The following is a 19,067-nucleotide window of genomic DNA, read 5'->3' on the forward strand; positions in this document are numbered from 1 at the left end:
ATGTTTGTCTGTTTTTTTTTTTTTTTTTTTTTTTTTTTTTTATGATCTGAACTTAAATTTTAACTGAAAATAAAAGTTAATATTAAAAAAAAAAGGTTTTTGCCCAAAAGTTTGGAAAATGTTCATATTAACTTTAAAAATTTCAAAGAAATAAATAAATTAATTAAAAAAAATAAATAAATTTAAGTTCAGATCATAAAAATATACCAGGCAAACATGTATCAAAAGTTTTACAGAAATATATAAGAAACTTTCTGAAATATATATCATGCACGCAAAATGAGAAATCGGCGAACAGGCTTAAACAACTGCTGTTAATATAAATCTCTATGGGGAAAGTTTACGCATTTTTACGATAACTTGAAAAGTTTTTGGCGTATGGTAATAAATAAGGTATCAAATTGTTCAGAAATAAATTATGCATGACATATATTTTTTCCAGAAAGTCGAAAATTTTGAAGGTTAAAGGTACTTAGACCCCCCTTAAACTATTTTTCTCTCATGCAACTATATCTCATCAAACGTTTGGCTGCTTTTGGATCCTCTGAATTTGTTTATTCTATTTTTATTTGCTCAATTTCTAAAAAAGGTACGACCCCCAGTAATAGACTGAAAATTTTGATGATACCCAGTAACAGATAGGATGAGGAAAGGATGAGTAATAGATAAAATTCCCTTTTTCTCTTCAAAATGTGCAAAAGTTCTTGATTTTTAGCACTAAAGCCTTCTTAAATTCAAATGAACATGAAACACCACCTGCTGTACATAACCTTCTACCACTGCCTTGTAAATACCAACTGGCTCATAAAATTTACTCTGATAACACTAGATGGTTGCACTGTATTCATGAGCCACAGCAACATCAGTTTTACCCGCCTAAAATTGTTATTATTTATATCCAAACTAATGACTGTCTGTTACTGGTGAAGTCACCCTAAAATATATTTTTTAATTGGCCTTTTTTTAAAAACAAATTCAATTATTATTCAAAACCAAAGCAAATATTAGATTTACCAGACAGTTTTGTCCATTTATATAAAAAAAAATGGTGCAGTTAATATATTTATGAATATTTACTTTTAATTAAAATTTGTATCATCGCCAGAATTCTTGCACAATGGCAATTTGTACAGATGATTTCTGAAGAAGGTTTTAGGAAGCACAGACTCAAGGTTGCATGGTTTTAACATAGTCTTCATTTTTAACTTTTTTTTCCAGCAAAACATTTTGCAAAGACAAGAGTAAACAAAAATTAGAAAGTGCAAGATCTGATCTCTGCAAGGTATCCATATATGATTAACGGCTATTAAAATATACTATTGTTAGGCAGTTAAAGATGCTACTAAGTCTAAACATATGCCTCAGCACTTGCGTCATCATCATTTCTTACGAAAATCAATTTGAAATTTCCATTTCAAAAATAAAACTTTACCATACTAAATAAACCTTCTCATTAAATTTCTAACATGAAATTATCAATTGAAATCCATGACCTATGTGATATAGAAAACTTTATCAAGATTTTTTTTTAAATGAAATTTTTCACATAAAAACAATAAAAGGCATGAACGCACAGTAGCAGATTTACAAGTATGTTTGCGCTCACAATGCATTCTGAGAGAGGGACCTTTGCCTATCACAGAACTACGTAACACATTAATTACATGCATTTTTGAATCTCCCTTGGGGTCCCTTTATGGTCATGAGGCAACTCGCAATAGCAACATTTGGTGGCAACACAGTAAATCTGTCATTGTGAAAGTACAGTAAAAAAAATATATGATGAAATAAGATAACATAAACATACTTACAATAGGAATATCTGCTGCTAAATTACGCTCCAATACTTCTATTGTTTTATTAAGGCTAAAATAACCATATTTACATATATGGAATCCAAGACTCCAATATGGAGGCATGAAAGTTCGACCAACTATGCTCGTATACTGTTTGACAACATCTGTTGGTGTTGGACCGAGCATGATGAATAAATCCAAAATCCCACCAATTGAACGTAACGTAATAGCAGGGGTAGGTTGCAACAAAGCATCTGGAACATTAAAAAGCATTGACATTAGCAAGAGCAGATACAAGGAGAGGGGCATCGGTCATGGGGGTCATGACCTCCCCTGAAACGCTGACAATTTTATCCATGTATCATCATTGTATGTGACCATAATTTAATGATTGCATTCAAGATGGACGTCATGTAGAATATCATGCAAATACATTACATATTATGTTCAAATACTTAATGAATAAAATATAAGTATTTTCCAAAATCTTTTAAATTTATTAATTGTTTGATTTAGTAAATATTTGAAATAATACCTCCTTTTATTGCCTCTGAAATTAACAAATTTTTATACTCTACTAGGCGCCTTATTCCTGGCTGATTTGGTGCTCTTGTTTGACACCCAAATAGTTCCAGAAACTTTTTGTACCCCTAACTCTATTTTTCAGCATGACTCCCACCTCCCTAAAATGCTAGTCTGCATAGGCTCCAGAAAATTAGTCGGTTCATTTTTCAACATATTTTGATGAAAAATAAGGGGGAGTTAAATAGTAATTCAAAGGACTTGTAGACATGCAGTTAATAAGATGAATCAAATGTGTTTGCATATTATTTACAACATAGGATCAATTGAAAGTTTTTTATTCAAGGAATAAAATTGCTAGAATTCAGGTTTTTTTTTTTTTTTTCTTTTTTTTCTTTTAACTTACTTTTTATCACAAAAAGAAATAAACTATTTTGAAAAAAGAAAAAAAAATCATAATTATTCCCTTTTAGACAAGCTTTACATATTTAACATTTCATTTTGGAAATCATGTCATGTTTCTCAAATGAAAATTATCAGCATGCAGTCTTAAAATTTTGAGTAACAACAAGTTGCATCACTCTAAATATTTAAACAATAAAAAAATGTCAAATTTTTTTACAAAAATTCATAGTATAAAAATATGCTTCTCAAAAAAAGAAAAAAACTAAAGCAGGACAAAATTTACAAGAAAACTTCTTAATAAAATATATTTTGAGTTTTACTTAAAAGCAAAACTTTTATGTCAACATTTCGTACATTCAGTTCAATACCACCATACAAGGAAAATTATAACTTTTTATTTTATGGAGGTATTACAGTGTTAACATTTTAAACTTCGAAATGAAAGATAGTTATGAGTGATTTATTATAGCATATTTGCAGATATGGTTGATGAATTAGATGAACAATTAAAGTACACCATTGTTTTAGTTCCTTCTACTATAAAATATTACAGTTAGCATTTTTGGAAATAGAACATTTAAATTCAGTTTTGACATTTCAAACACTTCATGATTGAAATGTGCTGAAATAACACAGATCAGGAGATGAAGATAGCTCAAAAAAATTATCATACCCATGGCATTACTATTGAAAAGAAATACACCATTAGTATTTCCACCAGGCTCTACAACTAAATAAAATGGATGAGTACCATAAAGATTCCTGTTGGGCTGAAAAACACAAAAACACATTTGTAAATTTTATATGTTACACATGTTCAAAAAAAAAAAAAAAAAATCAAAATGCCAGTTAAAAAACATCTTACCACTGGTAAATCTCCTTGATTGAACAAAGTTAACCGATTCCAGTTGAAAGATTTAAGGATACCTTCTTTGTGTTCGCCAAATCCATAAAGATACTTTGACGCAGTATACGAGGATATTTGTAAAAATTGATCACTGTAAACTAACCGTGACAGCTCAGTTTGGAACCTACATTCATAGAAGAGTAAAAGAAAATTAAATAACTAAAAACCATAAATTATGCAAATATATTACTTTTTACAATTGTAACATGAAAAGCATACATTGATATCACAATATGTAGAAAACATTATAACATGTGTATAACTTTAAAAATTAAATGTAAATATTTTTAAAAGTCAAATACTGAAAGCTTACAACTACTAGGTCATTTTTATCTAATCTTGTCTGTTAACATTTTAGAGAGAGAGAACCTTAAACGATTTACTATGAGTGAAAAATATAAGAAGCAAAAATGTTTTGCAAATAAATGGATCTATAAACTGTAGCAAGAACCTCTGATTTTCAGTGGAATGGTCCACTATTTGCTCCTTTTTGAAACCAACACTAAAAAAAAATATTTAGTAAGAAAACAAAATATATATTTTAAACAAGCCCAGATCTATGTACCCGCAGGTAGACCCAGCAGTGCGGTAGTAAGGGGGGGGGGGGCACGCTCATTAAAGGCCTGTAGACCAAGAAACCAAAAAAAATTATAAACTACTATATGCTCAAGTTCAAACAAGTGAATATATTTTTATAATGTTTTGGGGAAAATGTGAGGAAAAATTTAAACTCAACGCATATTATTTAAGGTATTTTATTAGACAATTTTATGGGTAAAGTATAAGATTTCAGGTACATTTACTTGAAATACATTGGAAACAATTTGCACTGGCACAATCTAGAGGTTAAGCTATACTTGTATCTATCTGGTGTACAAATAAGTTTTAAAGGATTTTTTTTCAAGTTTGATGCTTTATTGTGAAAAAATGGTTTCATGTTCATTTTTCAAAGTATTGTCCATCGTTGGTCACTACCTTTTCCCATCTTTCTGGCAATTTTAGAAGGCCATCTCGAAAAAAACGATGCGTCTTTTAATACGATCCAAGAATCAATCCAATTTTGGACTTCTTTAAAAGAGAGGAAGTGCTGATCCTCAAGAGCTTGCGCCATCGACGAAAACAGATAGTAGTCTGAAGGGGCAATATCTAGGCTATATGGCGGGTGGGGTAGGACTTCTCTTTTCAGCGTATCAAGGTACGTTTTGACCGGGCTACACAACATGCGACCGAGCGTCATCATGTAGCAAAATTATCTTGTCGTGCAAAACCTTATACTGTAGCCGTTTTTCCAGTAGAGCTCAGGTCAAATGCATTGATTTAGTTTGGTTAAGTTGTTTTGTACTCGTCTTTGTCCAATATAGCTTCCAATTCAGCATCCTCAAACTGTTGTGGTCTTCCATCACGCTTTTTGTCATTGGTGTTAAAATCACCAATTCTAAAACATCTATGCCAAAACTCACATGTGGAAATCAATGTTCCTGTAAGCTTCTTGCAGCATTTGATGGATTTCAGCTGCATTTTTCTTCAAACGGAAGCAGAAAAGTAAACTTTCCTCGCAAAGTGTGTTTTGTTGGCACAAAAGTTGACATATTCAGAACACACACAAACTATATTGTTTCCACTTCAGCGAAATGTCATACTGAAAATGAAAGCCTAACAATGAGGTTTTAAAATGAAGTTAGTTGCAACATTGTCCGTTTCGATTTAACACTTGTGACGCCATCTCTTTGAAATCCTTTAAAACTTATTTGTACACAAGGTAGTTGTCATGAATTAGAACATGTTTAAAGGTAAAACTGATTAAAACCCAAAAACCCTGCAAAGTTCTACAAGCAAATAGAGCATGGACAGAGAAGGTGTGTCATGTAAAGGTAACCACAAAATAACATAGCCATTTTGGATGGAAGTCCATTAACAAATTAGATAAACTATCCAATAATGTTTGTTAAAACTAAAATATTTCCAATAAAATTTATTAAAATATTCAGATGGTGAATTTTCTGTCTACTATTAAAACTACCCTGCAGAGGTACAGTTTTTTCACATGTATCTTTGGCTACAGAAAGTGATGAAGAATATTACTTCATTTTTTCATTGCTCTCTCAATCACCATTGTTGTTGTTTCCTGCATTTTAAAAAGGCCGAATCTACGTACCCATGGACCCCGCAGTGCATTTGGGAGGGGGGCACAGCACTGAGAGGCTCGAGGCTCAATTCAGTGTGAGTAATCCAGTGAGTGGTAAGTGGCCCTGGAGATTTTTGCAGCAGTCCCAACATTTAAATCTGGGCCTGGTTTGAAACCATAGGCTATAGTCTGAACATCAGCTTCACTTCTTTCTTATTGAAAGTCTGGCATTAAATTAAGCAAGAGTGTTTCATAAACAATTCAACGTGGATATTTATATTCATTTAAAATCATAACAGTTTTCTCTTAATCACGTTATTGCGAGATTCGTCAACTAAAAAACCAGGAATTCCAGGGAAGTAGAAGAAAAGTTTCTCTATCTACATAATTAATCAAATTTTTAATTTTAGAACCACCCAATGGTGCACCCACTGGGGGACAAGCACCCTCACATTTATTTTCAAGTATTAAACAATACAAATCACTCTTTCGCAAAACAAAATTTTAGAATAAAATTTTCCAAAGAAACATTGAAAAGCTTAGTATTCAGCTAGAAATGCAAGCTAATAAATAAATAATATTATAGACAAACTTTTAAAGACTAACACTATTGCACCAGAAGATTTTCTAGTGATAAGCAAAGAACCATCAGAAGTCAAATTTACAAGATAAAGCTCATTTTTTTCTTTCTTTGATTTCATAGTTTAATCCAATATCAGGAACAAATCGGGCAGCCTTTGGATTTGCATCATTTATCTAAAACAAAATTAATCCATTATATGTAAGAAAAGTATAAAAATAAAAAGAATCAAGTTTCACTTAAAAAAACAAACAAATTAGAAATACAAAAATAAATCTATTTATTTAAAAAGCCTTCAAATTTTAACAAAATAATTATTTTGTAACATTGAGTGATACTCTAAAATTTAATATGAAATCAATTTTACAATGAAATGAATGTAACACATTGAATTAATGATTGGTTAGTATTAAGAGTCAAGTCTTAAGAAAAATAGATGCTTGTGACAATTGTTTTATCATATTTATTTCATTAACACAGATGCAGCTGATATTAAACTCAGTTTTAATAAAAAATAGAAGTTTAACTGTCATCATTACCACGTCTTTAAGAAAACATATAACAGTTGATCTCCATTTTGTTTTGTTTTTACTGGCACAATTGATGCAAAATCGACATTTATTCAAAATTATTTTGTGTTTTGTATTTCTATCTCTGAAGCCATGGAGTCACATGTAACAAGTAGCGCTAAAAATGATGGTTTTAAGTTGCATTTTGGGATCAAACAATCAATTTTTCCATCAAGATTTCTAAACATAGGAGCAAAAATCAACACCTAAAAAAAGAATCTCATCAAGCCTTTGTAATTCACCCCAAACGCAATACCTGAAGACTAACAGGATTTTGACCCAATTTTTTTAAAAAAATACATGAGTGTATCAAATATTGTAGGAAGATTAATTGCAGAAAATGTTTTTTAAATACCTTTGTCTTCAGCAAATGTTATTTTCTGTGCGTACATGGAGCAGTTCTGTGCGTACATGGAGCAGAATTTCTTGAATAGATATTCATCATGTCTTAATTTTGCCTAAGTATTATTTATAGCTTAAGGAACTTTTTGAAAACTTCTTTCATTTCTTAACAAGAAGTTCCGTCTAGAACTATACGAACCTACTTTCCCGTATACCCATACTACTTTCTAGTACCTGATCAATATTCTCAAAAATAGCTAAAATCGCAAATTATTTCAAACATATTTTTTCTAATTTCTAGGAATAAAGTATTCCTCACACATCTAAAAAAATTAGAAGCATAAAAAAAAAGCAGCACCTTTTAAACAAAGCAGCTAATACACTTTTTTTCCCTTAAAAAAATTCTTTAACAGCTTTCAAAACGAAAAAATGATAATTAAAATTAATAAGCTTTTTAAAATAAATACATCATATCAAAAAAAAAAAATCGTTTCTTTTTCCCCTGTTGCCAAAAATAATTTTTTAAATGAATTAATGCACTTACCAAAATAAATAAAAACAATAAAATGTCAACTTAAAAAATAACTTTTCATTGTCAAAAAAACAAAAAAAAATCGTCTGCGCAAATCGTTATGTAGAAACATAAATGACTTCGAGTTTATTCGCCGAAAACTGAATACCTAAATTAAAACTTTAGCGTGAAAATAAAAACAAATCATATCAACAATAATTATTTCACATTTAAAACCATAGCTTCGGAGTCGGAGTTAATCTCATTTCGGGATAAAGGAGTCGGAGACGAATATCCAGAATATCCAAGAATCGGAGTCAGTCATTTGTTCTCCATGTATAAATTTTTGCCAAAGCTACAAAGTTGGAGTCGAAGTTGGGGAGTCGGAGTCCAATTATTTATCGGGCACAGGAGTCGGAGTCAGGTGCTTCTAAATTCTCGGAGTCGGAGTCTAGAGTTTGGCGTCAAGAGCTATTTCCAACAAAATTTGTTTGAAATAAATCCGCCTTCAAGTACGGAATCTACATTGACTTTCAGTTTCCCCGTAGGCGATAATGTTAAGTTTTTTTGAACTGTTCAAAATTGAACAAAAAATAGTTCAAATCAAAAAGTGAAATATGGGAATGAGGTGTGTTCTCGCCGAGATCTTTCGAACAAAAAAAAGTTTTTTCTAATCGGACTATTCATTCAAAAGTTATTAGGGACAGACAGACCGACGGACAGACTGACAGACATTTTTCCCCATTTTAATACCCTACTTTCCAATTTTTAATTTTTCGATATTTATTTAATTATTTTATTTATTTTTGATTTTTTTTTGTTTTTCGCAACATTTTTTAAGATGCATTAAGCCTTCTTTCATGCTTTTTTCTCCTTTTTCTGACTTTTACTGGGAAAGTAGGCTAAAAATAGCACCCAAGTTTTCCAATTTGATGCCCAAGGTGTAAATTCTGTTTTCTAACACTGGGAGTAAGCAATGTCATGTTAAAAAGATCATATTATTAGACTTATTTCAAAATGATTATGCATCAGGGAAGCCTCTAAGGGCCACTGCAACCATAGACGGATTTACTAGAGTGTCAAGGGATATACACAATTTGTCAATGTAAGAGAAATATGACTCTGCTAAGTAGTAAGAAAAAGAGTAATTTTATCCATTTGAAAAAAAAAATTATAATAACAATAACAAATTACACATGTATCAAATACAAGCATACTTCTTAAATTGTTATAATGTATTGTATTATAGAATAATTCTACTCTGTAATTAGGCATTTACTGATATATGATTAAATTTCCTTTACTTAAAAAAAGTCATAGAAAATGAGATCAAAAAAACATGACTATCAAGAACCATAATGTTTATACAAGTTATTGCACATCATTCCAGTAAACAGTGCTATAAAATCTGTTCAGAAACAAATTAAAAACCAGCAATTTTAACGTCAATTTTCAAAAATTTTTGAAGAGGGTACCCGGATCCATGTCTGTCCAGGGTAATATAACTCTCCAAACTCTCGGTATAGTTGCAGCTCCGAATTCAGAGCCTAGATCTTCCTATGACTGTGATCTGCCAAAACATTTTTCTTTTTTGGCAAATTTTGACTGATAATTTAGAGACAGCATTGAAATATTGTAATTTTTTAAAAATTAATTTATTACTTTTTTGTGAACAATGTATAGTATTTCTCCTCATCAGACATAGGTGTGTATGAAAGCACAAGAAGGTTTTCTTTTTTTTAAAAAAATCATTTGGCAAAATTTCAAGTTTTTTTTGATAAATTTAGAATCTCCCCCCCCCCCCCTCCTCTTTCCCCAATATAATTTCTGGATGCTCCTGCTTGTACTTATTGCTCAATTAATCTGGAAGAAGCTTTGTTAAAAAATTTTAGGGACACAATTGTTGGAGCAACGCAGAATGTCTAAACATCTTAAGCATTGCAAATATTGCTTTTTAAAATGAGTTGTTACTTTGACATTAGCCAGTAAAGTTGTTTCAGATAAATTCTTAGTAGTCTTGTTTTTGATAAATAAGTAACACAAAAAGACTTTGAAAGATTAAATTGTATGTGAGGGGCTGTCCTTGCCCATAAATGAAGTCATACAATTTTTCATCATATTTGCCCCCCCCCCCCCTTCATTTCAGGAATAAAGTGTCCCACTTCCTCTCTCGTTGCGTGTTATGCTATATCACATAAACATAATATTGTCAACTCAGAGCAACAGTAAGACATCTGATCCCAGAAAGTAATATATCCTATTGTTGCAAAGCAACAATATGTTTCAATATAGCATGATAACATAGCTAAAATATTGTCGCCACTTCTTGTGATCCGATTCCTTTCCCTTGCTATAAAGGCTCACAATTTCAGGAACTGCCCACCTCCTCAAAGCGTGACATCATTTGTAGACAACCTCTAAGTTATTTTTCTTCAAGGTTCGTGATTTTTTTTTTTTTTAAATCAAAAAAGTCGGATTTATTTTATTTAAATCGGATTTTTTATTTTCTTTTAAATGTTCAAAGATTTGTAGATATTAATTACTTTACATTTATAAACATAATATATATTTCATACAATAGATGAATCCATTCAACTTACTTTTAAAATTAAGATAAGTTCTCTAACTATTCATTGATATTTTAAGATTTATAAATATGTTATAATGCTTAGATAAGATGTGATTTTTTATGCTTTGCTTAAAGATAAGGTTTCCATATCATGTACATTTTTAGTGTAAAATAATATGTTGAACAATTATTTTGCTGAACTATATTTTACTCATGGTGTGTAAGAAAAACTCAAAATTTTTATTTTGCTCTAAACTAATTTTGGAGTAAAAGCAATAGAGTGAAAATCTGTTATACACACAGAAAGAGGGATCTATGTAGTTTTGCCTGTGGAAGTAAAGATAGTATAATGCAATGTAGTTCAATTTAAAGCAATAAATCCTAAAAATGCAGAATTAATTTATAAAAGTAAAATCAACTGATTTTAATTAATGATTTTGTTAAAAAAAATCACTTAATTCAAATCAACTGATTTAAATCAACAAACCATGCTTTTTTTTCATTAATTGTTTTTTCTTAGCAGCTTGAACTTGCGTCATAACTGTTATGGATATTCTGTACCTATCATGGGTGCTCATATAGGAGGGTAAATGAAGGCTCAAGCCCCGCCCCCCCCCCCCCTCAAAAGTTAGAACTTCCTTGCTTTTAGTACTTTTTTCTTTGTAAAAATGTAGAAACATTTCTTCTCCAGCCATTACTGAATAAGTTACTAAAAATGTCCAACTTTAATAACTCTAATCTGTACTAAAATCAGTTTCCATGGGGAAAATATCTAATCCCCCCCCCCCCTATTTAAAATTTTGCACATGTGCGTCCATGGTACCTATCCAAGATATCAGTGGTATTTGAAAATTCAAATGCTGCTTAATTATAATTTTTAATGACAGTAAGCTTGGCTCCTCATTGTTGGGAGTAACAGATAATTTCCAGTTTATGATTTATGAAACAGATGCTTGCAGACTGATACAGAAAATTCTACTACTGGGCACTGGTACACTAATTTACAATTCCCTCTGTAAATTAGGGTACAATTAATTTAGAGTGAACACAGTACATACAGTAAAGCCCCTCCTAATGGACACCCCTCAAGTGCAGACACCCCTCTTATGGAGACAATTTTCAATTCCCCAATTCCAATGCAAATAACAATATTAAAGCCCTTACCTGCAGACACCCCTCTATTGTGGACAAAAAAATTTGTCCCGTTAGTGTCCACATTAAAAGGGTTTTACTGGACTTAAGTATTCTTCATATAACTTATAAAATTTTACACAAATCATCAACTTCCTTTCATTTTATAATAATTACAAGAATGAGGAAAAAAATTATTTTTTTAAAAAAACATTTATTTACACATAAAAAAATGGTGATTTTTTAAGATAAATAACTTTTATAAGAATAACTAAGCAGCATTTAAAAGTTAATAGTAAAAAATAAAAGTCAAAATCTATTACTAGTCTACAATTATTCTGAAACTCGAAACGATTAAAGTGGGAGCAACCATCCAACATAGTTACGAAAAATTGATTGCAAAAAAGGACATTTTTTCTGAAATCTAACTTTTTGAACTATTCTTCAACTTCAATGAGACGACACCTGCCACCAGCTCGGTTATTCACTAATCCATACCAGGGGCGGATCCAGACTATGGATTTGGGAGGGGAACTTTTCTAGCAAATATGATTATGGGGACGGGGGGTATATAAAATTACTCATTAAAAAATAACCATAGATATTGAGTTTTACAACGTATCTACTGCTTCTTAATGCTTTATATCAAAGAATTTTATTCATTACAAATTCTAAAAGTACAATTCTTAAATAATTATTTTTAAAAGTTAGTTCATTCTTCTATATTTAAGTGCTTAAAAGAAGTAATATTTGCAGTAGTGGCTCAACCAGAAAAAGTTAGGGGGCACTTTTAAAATTTTCACTAGCTGATAGGGGGTCCAGGGGCCGTCCCCCAGAAAAATATGTTGAAATTTTAGTCTCAAGAACGCAGTTTTAGACGGTCTCTGGTGATGTTACGAAAAAGAAAGGTCTGCGGAAATTAAAGTTTTAAAACCGCGATTATAGGCAATATTTTTTGACGGTAGGGTAGGAGATAGGATTTTTTGGAGGGCTGCCTCCAATCGATTTTTTGTAAAATAGATTTAAATCGATAATCCCTCCGCTAAATTTTTCGAAATTGAATTTCCAAAAACGCAGTTGCAGACTAACTTTGACAATGCTTCGAGTAGTAGGGTTCTGGAGCTTTCCCAAATAAAATATTTCGAGATTGAAGTCCTAGAAAACGAAGTTTTTAAGCGATATTCGGTGATAAAGGATTTAAACGCTCTCCCCATTTATTTTTTCAAAATTGTAATTTTTATTTTTTATTCAGATTTTCTACAGTAGCATTCGGATCCTTGTCCGGAAATTTTTCGTTATTGACGTCTTAAAAACATGACTGTGGACCATATTTGGTAACGTCAGGGGTTTGGCAGTTTTTCAAAATTGAAGCTCAAAAAAAACAATCTTAAACGATTCTCGATGTTATTAGAATGCGAGGTGTTAGGTAGTTTTCCCCTTTAAAATTTTCAAAATTGAAGTCCTGAAAACAAGATTTGAGACACGCTTTAAAGGTATTCGTGGAGGAAGCGGACTTCCGAAGCGTAGCATTATGAAGACTTTATTTTTAGACCTACTAAAAAAGGGGGACTGTTCCCAAGGTTTGTTCTATTTTTCTCTTTAATTGTAAGAAATGTTTTACAAAAACATTCTACTCGGCCTTCTGGGAGGATCACGGATCCTGCCGCCCTGTGCCCCCCCTCCCGCCTCCACCTCTGATAGCGCCACTGAATTTCAGAAGCACTAAATACAATAATCAACCCTTCACCAAAAAAATGCAAAATACAGTTTAAACAGGTTTGTGTTCAAAGAGGCTTATTTTGAAAGATTACTGGAAAACAGATACAAAAAGCAAGTACAGAAATTTGGGAGACTTAAAATGGCCTTAAAGTGACTGAACTACGACTGGAAAGCTGTATTGTACCATATTGATGAGTCTTAAAAAATAAGTACGATGAAAAATATTTACTCTCAGTCCCCGCGCGAACTCGAATTTTTATGTAGTTAACTTTCCGTAGTCTTATAACTTAGCATAGCTTATAAAGTGTGACGAAAGCATTTAATTTCTGTATTTTTCTATAATATAACTATCTTTACATTCCTGCAGTGCCGGATTTTCGATTTTTTAGAACTGGAGCAAATTGCATTAAAATAGGGGACTAGTCGGTGCAGTTATAACTTATTAAAAGTTTCCCTTAGGATGAGTTCTCTCTAAGCTATGTTAACTAAACACCAAAAAATTAATCCTTTAAGTGTCAACTACAGGTGGTTTTTTCTTACTCTGTTTTCTGCAGTTTTAGGTTTACTTAAGATTTTTCTTGTTTTGGCGAAGGACGTTCCCCAGTTCCTTTCTTTGAACCCGCTTTTGCAATTCTCCCCTCGCTTTTCCCTGCTCCTTTCTTCAAGTTCAATTTTTATAAAACAGAAGAATTTTCCTGCACTCTGTTCTAAAAAATTTTAGGAACACGTAGGATTTTTGGTGAGAGAACATTGCCCCAGTTCCCCTCCTAGGATCCACTTTTACTCTTATCTAATCGCTTTTCCTGGAGTCTTTTGTAAAGTTCTAACAAACGGAACATTTTTCCTGTACTCTGTTTTCTGAAGTTTTAGGATCACTTGCTTTTTTTTATGCAAGGAAGAAGGGAACATTCCCCAGTTCTCCTCTTTAGATCCGCTTTTGCAATTCTCTCCTCGCTTTTTCTTGCGCCTTTCTTCAAGCTCAAGTTCTACATAACAGGAGAATTTCGCTGTACTATGTTGTGAAATTTTTTTAAAAGTATATATGAGACTTTAGAGGAAGGGGAACGTTCCTCCAGTTGCCCTCCAGTGATCGGCATCTGCTATTGTTTGATCGAATTTTCTGGAGCTTTTTCTCAAGTTGAAGTTCCATGAAACAGAAGAATTTTCCTACACTCTGTTGTGAAAATTTTTAGATATATATGGGGGTTTTTTTTGGGGGGGGGAGAGGAGAACGTTCTCCTAGTTCCCCTCCGTGGATCCGCTTCTGTTGCTGTCTAATTGCTTTTCCTGGTGCCTTAGTTCACGTTCTAAAAAACTTATAAACATTTTCCTGTACTCTGTTTTTTGAACAGCTTTAGGCACACTTGTTTTTTCCCCCGAGGTGTGTGTGTGGGGGGCGGCATTCCAGCAGTTTCTCTTCTTAGATCCGCTTTTGAAATTCTCTCCTCACTTTTTCTTGCGCCTTTCTTAGAGTTAAAGTTTTGGAAAACGGAATTAATTTCCCGTACTCTCTTTTGAAAATTTTTAGGTACACTTGGGATTTTGGAGGGGGAACGTTCCCCCAGTTCCCCTCCCGTGGATCCGCACCTGATCCATACTGATGAGTTCTAATAAGAATGAAACTGAAGTCTTTGGATGTGATAACCAGGCTGTCTGGTAGGATTTTAGCAGATTTTTTTTTAACCCTTTCTCTGCCTCCCCCCCCCCCTTCCCCAAGCCTAGAAAATGTGATAAAAACACAGCAGAGGATCATTGATCTAGGGGATGTGGGCTGTTATGAATCTTTGCAATTTATGGTTTTCCTAATGCAAAAAAAGATATTTAACTTTATATATATATATATATATAAACTACTTACCACAAGTCTTAGGCTATTGTCATCGATGAAAGAAAGAGTTAATTTTAAATTCTCGATATCATCACGGAATCCAGATGCTCTAAGTCTTGTCAAACCTGCTGAAATTTTGTTACTGTTTACGGTTATATCACTTACATTGTATCCCGCATAGTTTGATGGGTAAAAACACGAAGGAACACCTAAATAAGATGAATGTATTAAATCCGAATCTGAAACCTTTAAATCGGACGCAGCACGATAACAACAGCCTCGTTCATGGCACTCCTCTTTTGAAATCGGCCAGTCGGGATGACAGTTAAATTTCTCTTCGTCTTTGATGATCGCACACGAAGAATCTGGATCTGGAAAATCTTTGCCAGAGTTTTTTGAAGATCCAAAAGAATTTCCGTTTATTAAATAAAATAACAGAGTTCCAACACAGGCGCCTAGCAAGAGGGCAAGCACACCAATTCCAACCTGCATCTTAAAAGACATTTTCTTCCTTTTATTCTCATCTTCGCTCGTAAAAGCATAATTACGAGAATCCATGGCGAAATCATCAGGCATGTTCAAAGAGTTAAAATCTGTAAGAGAAAGTCAGCTCAATTCCCTACTGCGGTGTAGAAATACAAATTGTTTCCCATTGTTTTTAATCTAGTAAGCAGCAGCACCGCAGCACTCATTCCAAAGTCCCGGCGATGTAAATAAGTTGCATCAGCGCATGCGCTGGATGGCTGAGCATCCCCTCTTCCCTCCTTCCCATTGGAATGTTTCTCTTCCGGTTTTCACTCTGATGAGGCTACGGTAGAGTAAACAATGGCATTTGACACACGTTTCAGGGGGGCCCACAGGGGGATGGGGGGGGGGGGACAGGGAGCAAGTCGCACCATCAAAATTTAGGGGGGGGGACAGGGAGCAAGTCGCACCATCAAAATTTAGGGGGGGGGGGATTTTTAATTTTTTTAATTTGTTCATTTTTACTTATTTGTTGATTTCTTTTCAATTCAACTTCTTCATTATCTTTTATTTTATTCTGTTTATATTTTATTTTAAGTATTTATTTAGTTTGTGCGTGTGTGTGTCATTGGCATAGCACAGAATTTTTCTAATAAAATAATAACAATAATGGAAAAAAAAAGTTATCGTTTTGACGCTATTCATGAAGCTACATTTAAGTTTTTTAATTAATGATGTTTTAATTTAATTAATTAAGTAAGTAATTTTTATTCCTTAACACTATTCATAAGAATGTCAAACTTTAACAATGACAGAAGTTGCTGAAATTTCAGATATTTCTAAATTTAACGTAATAATAGTAATAATGTACTGTTATACAGTTAGCAAATTACTATTTAAAATTGATTTGAAATGCAAAGAGGTAATTATATGTGCAATTAGTATGTAAATACAAAATTGGTTGGGACCAATTAGTAAAAATTGGTTGTCAGCAAATCTCATCTTACACTTTTAAAAACTTATTCTTACATTATAATAAATCGATATTTTTCTAACAAATTAAAAACAATTTTTTGCAATTTAAAGCAGTTTTTGAAATGAGTAATCTTAGCATATTTGTTTCAAAAATGACTTTAAAGATTTCGAAAACATATTCAAAGATTTAAATGAAAAAAAAAAGTTTTGAGGCCTTATCAACGTTATTGCAATTCAAAATAAAGTAAAATAAATAATAATAATAATAACAACAAAACAATCTGTTCTAATCCAACAGATGCAGCAATTGCACTTAGTGGTGCCGCAGCGATGTCGATGATTTCAAAACATCAATGTGTCAGTAAAACATCGATGTTTTTATCATCATGTTAGAGGATCGATGTTTTTTCGATGTTGATGTTTTATATTTGAACCTAAAATATCCTTAATAAGCGGAGCATGTTTACAGTATGATCAAAACATTATTAATGAGTTATTGCCACATCTGTCACAGACTGGAAAGATATCTATCTGGAAGGAGTTTTCTCTTTGTTTTCTTTAGAAGTAGACTTATATTGCGTGTTATTAACTTAAAAATGTTTTACAAATTTCTTTAATTGATTTGTTATAATTATTAAGTAACTTACATTCAGTGTTCGTATTATTCAGGTGGAAAATTAAAAGGTTGGAGATTTATTCCATTGTTTGTTTGTACAACATTTCAATTACTCTTTGCATTACTAGCCCTATAGTCATCTCGTATACTAAATATTTATTTGTTAGTAATTCACAAAATAAAGGACATAAAATTTCATTTTGGGGAAAGAACTCATAAGGAAAAAAAAAAAGACTATACGGACCCCCCGTTCGGCGGGTCCGTTTAGTACTAATTAAAAAAAAAAAACAATATGGTGTACTAGGAGCGTTGGTTCCACACCACATCCAGAAGTGCCCCCCCCCCCCTCCCTCCAAGTTGGAAGCCCTCCGTAAAAAAAAGGAGAAAATATCTCGTAAAACATTTATTTCCCTAATAACTTCAATGGCACAGTCTGCGCCAAGACCCCTCCCGCCTCACCCCCTAGGTGGTCACCCCTGACCATTATAGTTTAATTATAAATGATAAAAAAATATTTGCAAGAAACGGTACTATGTTCATGAAATACACCGCCAGCTCACGAAACTGCAGTCCTCGGCTGGAATGACTGAGCTGGCGGTGTATTTCATGTATTTCTGCCTTAAGCCCTGGCTATAGGGCAGTAACTTACTGAAAATACTATGCCTTGCCTTCAATCTTTGAGTTGAACCAAACCATTGCTTCGGTCACTCGTCTGGTCAGTGCTAATTCTGTATTAGCATCCAGTTTGTTTGGCACTCTTGGCTTCCTTAAGAAGTTTTCCACCTCCAACTCAGTCACTTCCGATGCCGGGCTGATGAGTGCTAATAAGCATGAAAATGCAGTCCTCGGCTGGAATGACTGAGCTGGCGGTGTATTTCATGTATTTCTGCCTTAGCCCTGGCTATAAGGCGGTAACATACTGAACGGTACTATGTTGTTTTGTCGCAAAGCATTGTTTCTTGCTTTATGTCTGACTATTTAAGAATGTGTTAGACTTCTTCCCCATATTATCCAGATTTTTGGACTGCCTTTGGTCCCAGTTAGTCCAGACAAAAGAGGTAGTGGAGTAAGAAATAAACAACGTCAGAAAAGCACAAATTCGCAGATTACTGCAGACACGTGTTTCTTGGCTTTTGTCGGAGTCTTTTCATCCATAAGCTCATTATTTTTTGCATTGAAAAAGGCGTTCCCTGTAACGCCGAGACACGAGTCTGCAGTAATCTGCGAATTTGTGCTTTTCTCTGACGTTGTTTATTTCTTACTCTACTGTTCAGCACAAAGGTATTTATTTATCTTAAAAGAGACAGTACTGTACAGTGTACAGATTCTTAGCGCATTAGTGTGATCACTGTTGATGAAGCAGATATTGGAAGTGCTTTTACCAAAAGTGAAATCTTTTCCGTGAACTTTGATTTTAGTAAAATTATTGTACCCTTCGGAAAGTTATTTTATCAGGTGTCAGCTGTGCACACCGAAGAAGAATACCAAACTACAGAAATACAATGTATTTGACGAGGTACATGTTTGCAATTTCAACAGCTGCTTCTTTCATTTATGCTGTATGTAGAACAACAGGAACTTTAGAAATAAGGACTAACTGGAGTGCATTTCCACATAGAAATAAATATCGGAGATCTAATGAGCAGAATTTCAATAATTCTAGAATAGACGACGAATCTTAAGGGTCGTTCGCAAATTTGTAACCCTTACCTGCAATCCTTCAATGAGATTCCTGATAAAAACAGATTTTTTTGCGAACGATCCCTCTCACGATTCGTCACCTATCCAAGAATCATTAAAATTCGGCTCATTACATCGCTGATATCTTTCTAAGTTTTAAAGATGGTGAACTGGAATTTTATTATGAGTTGGAGGATCTACTTAAGCTTTAAATTATGAAGGTTATAAACTGCTATCTTTCGCACTTACGAAGTGAAAAATTAATTGCTTTAAGCGCTCATATTTAATCAAATTTTCAATGTTTTGATTTCAAATTTTAGTATAGTA

The 19,067-nt window shown here is 32.9% G+C and overlaps 1 protein-coding gene across 1 annotated transcript in view; it reads right to left on the bottom strand.

Annotated features, from left to right (window-relative positions):
• The window catches only part of LOC129225672 (lysosomal alpha-glucosidase-like), a 42,519-nt gene extending 27,354 nt beyond the window's left edge, over window positions 1-15,165 (bottom strand). Inside the window, exons 1-5 of the mRNA XM_054860146.1 lie at window positions 15,035-15,165; window positions 6,362-6,511; window positions 3,589-3,754; window positions 3,397-3,493; window positions 1,812-2,050 (exon numbers count right to left, since the gene is read on the bottom strand). Coding sequence (XP_054716121.1) covers window positions 1,812-2,050; window positions 3,397-3,493; window positions 3,589-3,754; window positions 6,362-6,456 — 597 coding nt within the window. The 5' untranslated portion in view covers window positions 6,457-6,511; window positions 15,035-15,165. The remainder of the gene's footprint in view (window positions 1-1,811; window positions 2,051-3,396; window positions 3,494-3,588; window positions 3,755-6,361; window positions 6,512-15,034) is intronic.
• Window positions 15,166-19,067: the final 3,902 nt, after the last annotated feature.

The sequence above is a fragment of the Uloborus diversus genome, chromosome 7 (assembly GCF_026930045.1).
Source record: "Uloborus diversus isolate 005 chromosome 7, Udiv.v.3.1, whole genome shotgun sequence".
Taxonomy (NCBI): domain Eukaryota; kingdom Metazoa; phylum Arthropoda; class Arachnida; order Araneae; family Uloboridae; genus Uloborus; species Uloborus diversus.